This window comes from Xenia sp. Carnegie-2017, unplaced genomic scaffold, assembly GCF_021976095.1.
Source record: "Xenia sp. Carnegie-2017 unplaced genomic scaffold, XeniaSp_v1 HiC_scaffold_47, whole genome shotgun sequence".
Classification (NCBI taxonomy): domain Eukaryota; kingdom Metazoa; phylum Cnidaria; class Anthozoa; order Malacalcyonacea; family Xeniidae; genus Xenia; species Xenia sp. Carnegie-2017.
Genome location: NW_025813512.1, coordinates 24999 through 34909, shown reverse-complemented (window position 1 = coordinate 34909; position 9911 = coordinate 24999). Strand labels below are relative to the sequence as shown.

The window sequence follows — 9911 nt, the reverse complement described above, 5'->3', positions numbered from 1 at the left end:
TGAAAGATTATTCAAAACTCTTCTAAGGTTATCGTTTGCGCCTATTACGTAGGTTTGAGGGACAATATAAGTACATGCATGTACAACAAAAGAACACGGGTGAAGGCTTTAATTCGTATTACTTACTTTTGAGTACAGCGCATGTGCAAGGAATGGTAGTTTACGAAGAGTTCGACCACTTAGTTGATAACTTTTTCTAAACAAGAAAATGAGAGAAAGAATACTTCGTAGGTTTATCACAGTGAGACGCTTGACTGCTCCTTCCAAGTTCAGAAGGAGAAGGGCCTCCCAAAGAAACCTAACCAAAAGTCAACCAATATTCGTGATTATTTGAGAGTGGTCCATTACTTGATAACTACTGACTACGATAACAAAGAAAAAACATCTTTACGCCTTAAATGTAGATGTAATACAAAGTTAAATTTTATTTATGTTGCAAGTATTAAGACGGTATATTTTAAACCTCAGTCCTAAATTATTTGAGAACTCATCTGAACATGCACAAACAACTCAACAAACTGTTCGAGTTTACAATCATGGCAATGACAAACAGAACAAGCTTGCATCCTTCTGTGGTTCACTTGGTCACATATTGGGAAATCATAAATTTCAATCATAATGAGGAATTTAGTCATTTAACAAATTTTTCATATTCATAGTGATGGCAACAACAAGCTGGACCTATTTTCATCACTTACTGAGTAATTAATCGCTTGGTCACAAAAATATAACAAGATCATCTGAGCATGCGCAGTACGCTTGGCATGCGCAGCACGCTCAAGCATGCAAAGTCCACTTGACCAATTGTCCGAGTTGATAGTCATGGAAACGACCAACTACATTTACTAGCATCAATTAGGAGTATATACTATTTACAGCTAGAAAGAGACACTATGCATTTCGGCAGACTACTCGTCAGGTGTCAACGTCTGCTAAATGAGAAACTCCAAATCATGCTATATTTATAATGTTACAAAAGGTCAATGTCATCCCTATTTAATCTGTCTTTGTTTTAAGTGTCACCACGACAAAGTCTCTATTTCAAAGCGATCATCAGAGAATACATATAATATGTTAATCCTAACACGGTTTTATATGCACATAATAACATGTGACTTGGACGAGATATGAACTCACACTTTCGGGATACTAGTCCGTCGCGCTAACTGTTGAGCTGCCAAGCCCACAGGGATTGGAGACGATTCAAATCTCTTAAAACTGCGCATGGACGAGAGATTCTCGCCACTATAGTAGTTTACTGGATGGCACCGTGTTTCGACTTTATTCCAAAGCCATCATCAGAGAATACATATAATATATTAATCCTAAAGGCGGATTTTCACTTATTGAAAACTTTCTGTAGAAAGAAATATTTCTCTACAATTGACGGAAAAGTTCCTGCATCCATTTCCACTGTAGTAATGTATGTTTCTTCAGAAAACCGAGCTTGTTACAAAATTAACAATATGGCGGCTTTAAATAAACGACTTTTGATGTTGTATTTACTTAAGAGGAGGCTCAATCGAAGAGATAAATATAAGAAAAGTGTCTGGGTGCGAAAACTATACAGAGAACGTGATATTAAAGGAGAAATGAATCGACTAATCAAAGATCTTTGGTTATATGATCAAGTTTTATTTTTTACATATTTCTGAATGACACCAAAAAAATTCGAGGAACTGCTTCAATGGATTGGTCCCTATTTGAAGAAATCGTCTCAACGAAGGAAAGTAATAACCACGAGCGAGCGGCTGTGCGTAACTTTACGTTATTTGTGCACTGGAGATGCTCAAATAACCATAACAATGGCCAATCGAATAAGTCCCACGTCAATAAGTCGAATTATCAACGAAACTTGCGAAGCTATTTGGACTGTAATGCTAAGTAACGATATATTTAAAGTACCTACCACTGAAGACGAGTGGAGACAAAACTTGGTTGTGCCGTCCATGTTGTTTCGAACTCGCGGGCAGCAATGTTCAGGCAGTAGTTTAGGCAAACATAGCCCGCACGTCTACTTGATTTTGATTGGTTTGTAAAGATATTTTCCAATGAAAGAAAGAAAAAAGTTGAAATTTTTCAACTTTCTTTTTTCCTGGCATAGAAAAATATTTCCGACCGAAGATAGAGAAACACGACTAGTGCGCATGCTCAGCTTAAAGAATTTTCCAAGATAGGAAAGTTTTCAATAAGTGGAAATCCGCCTTAACACGGTTTTAATATGCACATGAAAAAATGTGACTTGGACGAGATTTGAACTCGCACCTTCAGGATACTAGTCAGCCATCCAGTAAACTATAGCTCAACAGGTAGAGCAGCGGACTAGTATCCCGAACGTGCGAGTTCAAATCTCGTCCAACATTTCATGTGCATATTAAAACTGTGTTAATATGCACATGAAAAACTGGATTAATATATTATATGTATTTTCTGATGATGGCTTTGGAATAAAGTCGAAACACTGTGCCATCCAGTAAACTACTATAGTGGCGAGAATCTCTCATCGATATGCAGTTTTAAGAGATTTGACTCGTCTCCAATCTCTGTCGGCTTGGTAGCTCAACAGGTTGAGCGGCGGACTAGTATCCCAAAAGTGCGAGTTCAAATCTCGTCTAAGTCGCATGTTTTTCATGTGCATATTAAAACTGTGTTAGCATTAATATCTTATATGTATTTTCTGATGATGGCTTTGGAATAAAGTCGAAACACGGTGCCATCCAGTAAACTACTATAGTGGCGAGAATCTCTCGTCCATACGCAGGAGCGGATCTAGAGTATGTCAAATCCGTCGCGCGACTAATGTTTGAAATTCAAAAATTACCTATACATATTAATTAAAAATCATTAATTATTCTTACTTTATTATCGCATTTACTTCGTGATTAAAATCCAGCTTTATTTATTATTGAAAACTAATGACTAATCCAATGAATATCTCGTTGGTAACCAGATCAGTTGAATTTTAATTGACCTGGAATAACCGACTGATAAGCGGGGTGGCTTGACTGGTTCGACGGATAAAGGAGTCTATGAACGCCAAAAACGCTTATTTTATTGGTCAATGGCCAGATCAGTGGACACTCTAGAATGGTCTCGACTGATAAGAGGGGTGGCCGGACGTATAAGGGAGTCCAATGAAGTATTTGCCGGTTAGCACTATTTTCCACCCAGCAAACCGCCCTTTACTTTACACAATCGGAAATAAATTAAAGATGGCGGCTAATGGGAAAGAACCAAAGCTAAAAGGAAACCATGCATGCACTGGTGCTAGGTCGTTTTGAGATGGCGAGTAATTTTATCTTTTTATAATACAGTTTTTAATATCAACATATGAAAATATTTAGAGATAAATGTTGCAGTATAAATTTTCATGCAACCACCTTAAGTTATAAACTTATAATCCAGGCTGGAAAATGTCGTTTTTCGACGATTGTGTAAAATATTATATAAAATATTATATTGTGTAAAATATTAGATTGCGTAAAATATTATATTGTGTAAAATATTATATTTCAAAGTAAAGGGCGGTTTGCTGGGTGGAAAATAGTGCTAACCGTATTTGCCGGTTGCCAGTCTCCCTTAAATTTGCGCGGTTTTTGCAATGCATTCTGGGATCGCCAGGGGGCAAACATTTGTTTAGAAATATATCTGTCATAGTGATATTTTCGAGAATTCTCAATTTAAAGCACCATTTCCATTGTAATGGGTATCAATTACCAGTTGGGAGAAAAGAAGTAAAAGTATGTGGAGACGGCAATTACTTCTATCGAGCAGTTGCGTTGGTTATAAACGGTGAAAGTGACGAAAACTTAGCTCATATTCTAGAAATGTGTAACGATGTTTTGATACAAAATCCGGCTACTTTTCGACCGTATTTATTTCGATACGAATCGATGGAAAGGCATCTGGAGTGAAGCATTATGTCCGCTTCGTGGTGAGAAACAGTGGATATGTACGTTTGAGCCAAGGCCTTGCAGCATGAAATTTGTGTTTATGCTATGCTTGAGCAGAAATAGTTTTATTTCACTCCTCGCCTGATGTTACGTCCATTGTTAAAATGTGATCGAATTTGTGATGGTCCAATCATTTTGGTCTTGCATATCTTTCACAGAGCTGCTTCCCATTTCAATCTTTTGCAACCTATCAATAGTTGTGGTCTCGCACAATATCTGCCAATTAATACCAACCACCAGTGTTGGTTTATCTTGAACTTAAGAAAGAACCATCTGTTTCTAATGACCAATCACCTCCACTCAAAACTAGAACTGTACCTTGTCCATCAAAACCTAAAACATTATCCTGCCAATCCAAACCCAAAAGTGATAGTGAGTTTGTATGAATATACCAATGTGAATGCTGTGGTTCAAGGACACTTGAAATTAAGTGCCCTCTAACATCCAGGAATATGCATCCCAAATCTGCATTTTTCTCAACAGCTATTTGTGGGAAAACTAATGATAGTGGAAAGAAAGTGTTGAACAGGAACCATTTATATTACTTTCAAGTCCAAATGTGTATGGCTATAAGCCAAATCGACAATTGTGATTTTATTGTATTTACAGAAAAGGAAGTGATATAGTGCAATTACCATTTGATGCTGACTTCTGGAGTGATGTATTTAAAACTGTGTTTCTTTTCTATAAGAATTATATGATTAGTAGTCTTTTATTGAAATATGTGCAATGATAAAATTTTATATTTACAAATAATAGCTTTTCAAAATAAAAATATTAAGTATAATTTATTTTAGATTGTGTGAGGATTACTTTATACCACACTTTCCTAAATTACATATGTACACAGAAACAAAATGTTGTCCAAAACTGGTTTTAATGTCAATGGAATAACTCCTGATAAAATCTGAAATTGCTTTAGTTTCATTATATTCCTTTCGACATGAGATCTTAATGAGGCAGCACGCCGAGTATGAGTTGTTCCATGACAATAGGCAGGAGAAATAAGGTGAACTTTCTTCACCACAAGTAGATCTCTAACAAGGAATCCTTTATCAGCCATGACACCATCACCTTTTTCTAGCAAGTTTATGAGACCAGAGTTGGTGACTTATAGCTGCTCCATGATATTTTCAGGCTACCAGGTATCTTAGGTATCTGGGAAATAGCTTGTTCAATAAATAAGTTTCTTTTCAATGTTTTAACATCGCCCTGGCAATAACAGTCAATGAGGTCATGTTTATCACTTTTAAAGCTGTAGCTATCATCAGAATCATAACTTGTAACATCCAAGTCTGTTGCACAATTTATTTGTGGATTGTCTTGGAGCACAGACTCTGGCTCAGTACACTGCTCAGGAGCAGTGAGTTCAGCAGCAAAAAATGCCTTATCCTCATGCTCAAAGCGTTTTAAGTACTGCCTTCACAGAGAACTTTTCGTCTCTTTTATTTTAGGAATATTTGATTTGCTTCTATCTTTCGGCGGTAATCGTTTACTGGTTTCTTTTGATTGGTATCCTTTCAGATACAAAGTTGGATTGGGAAAGCCTTCGGATCGATAACCAGCAAGAAAATGATTAGAACAAACCATCGTATTAGTAGTGACTTTGAAGTTTTTCCTGTTGATCAGCTTTTGCCAAGCACTCTTGTCTTTCGTTTTTCGGAGAAAAAAGCTAAGAATACCAACGTGATGGGAAACGATATATTTTTCAGGATATCTCCTATCGTTATCACAGCCATAAACAGCACTGTGATCCCTATTCCCATTATAATTTGAATATAAACTTTTTACGAAAAGATATCTTTATAATACACAATGTTTGCCCCCTGGCGATCCCAGAATGCATTGCAAAAACCATCGTAGTATGCTATTCTAAACTTTACCACTTACGCTATTGGGCGTATGGTTCGTTGCAATGGTTTGAAACAATGTTGCTCTTTGCCCCAAATTATTCATGACGATCACATGATCCTAGAAGTGGGGAATTCCGAGAATTAGTGAGAATGAAACAAGTTTATATAAATTTATGTATCGCAAACCTCCATTCATGGTAGTTTTCGTTAAGTTATGACACCATACTATTTGATTTGATTCCCAAACTAATTCTCTCTCCCAAAGAAGAAATTTGACTTAGGGACTAACCAAATTTAAAATTGATTCTAAACACCAGTGATATCTCAGTAATCGAATCTACATTTTTGGTAAACCACACCAATCCACTTTGACCTAAAAGTATTGACCACCTGCGTAGGCTATAGCATATGAAATAATGAGAGCTTTGCAGGTGCACAAAATGGAGCCGTGAAAAGAATGTATTCTTAAGAAATTCCACCCACTTAATTATTTAATAAATAAACTTCTATCGAAAGATAAATTTATATACCAGTAACATAATTTGTCCACTTCCAAAGCGCCCCTTCCATGAATGGCATCTTAATGAAGTCCTTTCGTTTCATTCAAAATACTCGCATCACTAAATCACTTGATTCTAGTAAATATTCATGAATGGTGATTGCAATTTAATTGCCACGTCGACCGCCATCTTGACACAGCTAACCTAAGACAAGAACTGCGTAGGAGGTCATTATTATCAAAATAAAATTGTAGAATGGTGAATAAAATATCTTTTTTCTGTTTTTATTTCTGCCAAATATTTAGGTGAATTAGATTATAACGTTACGTGCGTACTTGAACAGGAAAGGATTTCTCTCATATTCATTATTATCCTCCAACTATTGAAATAAATCGAATAACACATACCTAATTAAATATTCGTTCACATTCTACATTTAATATTTATGTATGCTCCGTTGTGTTGTAAACAAGGAAATTTTGAGTCAACTGCTCTGCCTCTGAAAGAAATCAGAAATGTCTTCGTTAAGCGAACGTGATATAAATGCATTGAAAGATGCTATAGATTTGTATGATACTATGGGTGATGGAAAAGTTGATTCTAGTGCTTTAGCTGATATCCTACGAGCGATCGGTGAGAATCCTACAGAAAGCGAAGTTCAGAAATTTCTTGTTCAACTTGATCCTTCTGGAAACAAGCGTATAACCCACGAAGATCTTATACCAATTGCACTTTCTTGCAAGCAAAAATCGAGGAAAGTTAAACCTCAAGAATTCGTTGAATGCCTCCGTGTTTTCGATAAGGATTGCTCTGGGAATATCAGTTGTGCTGAACATCGACAAGTTTTGACTACATTAGGAGATAAATTGACCATTGAAGACGTCGACATGTTGACAAGTGGTTTGGAACAGAAAGGACAAGTGAATTACGAAGAATTTGTGCGAAGTGTCATGTCTGGTTGAAACCGAAATCGAAACTTCGAAAACAAACGACTAAGCATTGATATTTAAAAACATTTTTAATTATCTGTCATCGGTTTTTATTGACTTAAGTTTAAAACTTTTATATTTTCGAACGTGACGTTAGACAGTTTGCTGGTAATTTATTTGTAACCTTTGCATTCAAACTATGTGTATTAAGGTAAACTAACGTATTTATTCATGTTATATACATTTTTTGTTTAAGCCCCGATGAAAAAATAAACCACGACGTTATCAGCAGTGGCGAGAATGAAGCGAGGAAAAAGTTCTGCAAAATAAAAACAGCTATTCGTAGAACTGGATTTGCCTTCCAAGTGTTTCTCATGTTGCATTTTCTGCTCTTAAAAAACATTTCTAGTTAAAACCATCATGAAGACACTTGAATCATTGTTGCTTTACTTGCTTCCTATTGGTTTGATGGTTCGCCTTCAAAACCGCTTAAACCAAGCCTATCAAGTTATCGAGGACTGTGATTTAGAAGAGCAAGAAAAGAAAGGATACATCTTCTTCCATATGTACGCCATAAGACGCATGTGTAAATACGTCAAAACAGCACAAGGTTTGAAAATCTTTGGTTACAGCCTTCCAACCTTCCAGGCTTTTATTCTGGCGGCCTTTGGTCCGTTTTTCGGTGTTGTTCTACATGGAATATTTATTCACATCCATGCAAAACAGAAATGAATGACCTCTGAAGATATTCTTTATGAACAACAAAATCTTTTTCAGAAATGGGTAAAGGGGGTTGGAGTGGACTTCCAGTGTCTTGCAAGGGTTATCATTTCTTATATCAAAATCAGATTATATAATTTCTTCTCCAATAGTTAATCCTTCCAATGTCCTCAGACTAAAGCAAAAGTTCATAACGTCCAAAATGGTACAATTAAATTCTCGCATTGAACTCTTAAAAAAAGGAACGTTTAAAGTACGTTGTACTAGTTTTTTGTTTGAATTATTATGTAGTGTTTTTATATGCTTTAGTTAAGGATATTGCAAGAGCGATAAACCCTAGAAATATGTATGTACCTACCACATATGATGCAATTTTTGATTATTAACGTAATTTAAAAGGATAGTTAAGGGTAATTAAGAAGTTTCAGGTGTTTTTGAGATGATTTTTGAAAATAACTGTTAGTGGTTTTACACAAGAGTATGGAGTAAACAGAACTTAATGGTAGCAGCAAATGATTCATTTTAGCAATCCTAATAGGATGGGATAAAGGGAAAGACAAAGAAAGAGATTAGTTGGTTTTCAAATAATTATCTTTAGCGAAAATTCATCGTGTTCTTCTGCAGGAATTATTAAAAAAAATGGTTTTATTTTACTCTTTACAGTTTGTTTCTTTGCCCTTCGAATGACTTGCAGTGCATATCATTTTGTTGGAAAAATAGCAGTTAATATAAATAGAAGCTACATGCACACTTTAGCTTGATTCAATTCAACTGTATCGACTTGCCAATTTGACTTCACCAGATCCAGATATATGGATAAAACATTAGTCACATGACATTCTTCTATGTAAACGATATCATATCGATGTTAAAGAATACGATAGACAATTAGATATGTTAAATATGACTTGACCACATACCCACTGCAATGTTGTTTTTAATAAGTCAAATGGAACTGTTATTCAATGTATATTTCATTCCCCATTTGATAAATGAGAAAAAGATAATTTGACAAAAATACGTTGTAAGACAAAGTAACATATTGTTCCTGCTTGTCTATGACTTTAGGTTTAAAGACCATAGAGGGCCAAACTGCGATATCCAAGTTGATTTTGATAAATAAGAAAGAGAGTCTTGCCATGAAACAACAAATCCATCACAAGTCACAGTTTTTTATAATTTATTGTACGAACATTTTTACTTGCTAAAACTTACATATTACTGGAAGTCGTTTGAGAAGTTCCTTTCTCTTAAATTTATTCTTAAGTTTATCATACATTACATTACAGATGTAAATTTTTTTTGGGTCTAAGGACATGAGAGTAGAAAACATTGAGGTGTAAAATAATCTCTAAACATGAAAGAAGATGCCGCTACTATACTGGGGAAATGCCAGTAAATTTGATGATCAATTTTCACATGTTTTATACTTGTTGCGAGGTATGTCATTTTGTACGTTTTATGTAAATTTTCGTGAATTAAAAATACTGTGAAAAGTCCCAAATGGATTGCCAGCTGATGAAAAAATCATTTTACACCTTAATGATTTCTTCCTCTAAATTGTTTTCATCAGTTACCATGTTGGGGCAAAATTCCATACAGTGAAAAGAATTTCTGCTAATTTTATGCTTTGCTGAGCTTCGACACTCTCATGTACTCTCCCAACATGGCTTATATGACGTCAAAAGAAAACACACTATAGCTACGGTTGAATGAAAACAGCCCCAAACATCATTAAATATTTGTTAAAATTGCGTATATATTATTACGAAACAGCGATTTTGTGCACGTTATGATGACAAATTTCCATATTGCATTGAAAAGCGTATTTCGAAAACATTTATCAAACGCTGACACTTGCTGGCATGGTGACCATGTTTAATTTAAATACATATGCATATTTTAAGCTGACAGTCGTTTCAAAACTACCGATGGATGTTATTTATTCATCACGGC

At 35.3% G+C, this 9911-nt stretch overlaps 1 protein-coding gene and 1 long non-coding RNA gene across 2 annotated transcripts; one reads left to right on the top strand and one right to left on the bottom strand.

The window, feature by feature from the left end:
* Positions 1–13: 13 nt before the first annotated feature.
* LOC124456406 lies at positions 14–6529 on the bottom strand. Its single transcript, XR_006952256.1, has 4 exons — positions 6337–6529; positions 5844–5924; positions 127–196; positions 14–41 (listed from the first exon to the last, which is right to left on the bottom strand). It is a non-coding gene; the product is annotated as an uncharacterized LOC124456406 (long non-coding RNA).
* A 292-nt stretch (positions 6530–6821) lies between these two features.
* On the top strand, positions 6822–7268 carry LOC124456419 (myosin-2 essential light chain-like). The gene has a single exon (XM_047006869.1). It carries the CDS (start codon positions 6822–6824, stop codon positions 7266–7268), a length of 447 nt encoding a protein of 148 aa, XP_046862825.1.
* Positions 7269–9911: the final 2643 nt, after the last annotated feature.

Excerpts from the sequence above, each read along its gene's own strand:
- LOC124456419 (XM_047006869.1), top strand. The coding sequence starts at position 6,822 with ATGTCTTCGTTAAGCGAACGTGATATAAATGCATTGAAAGATGCTATA.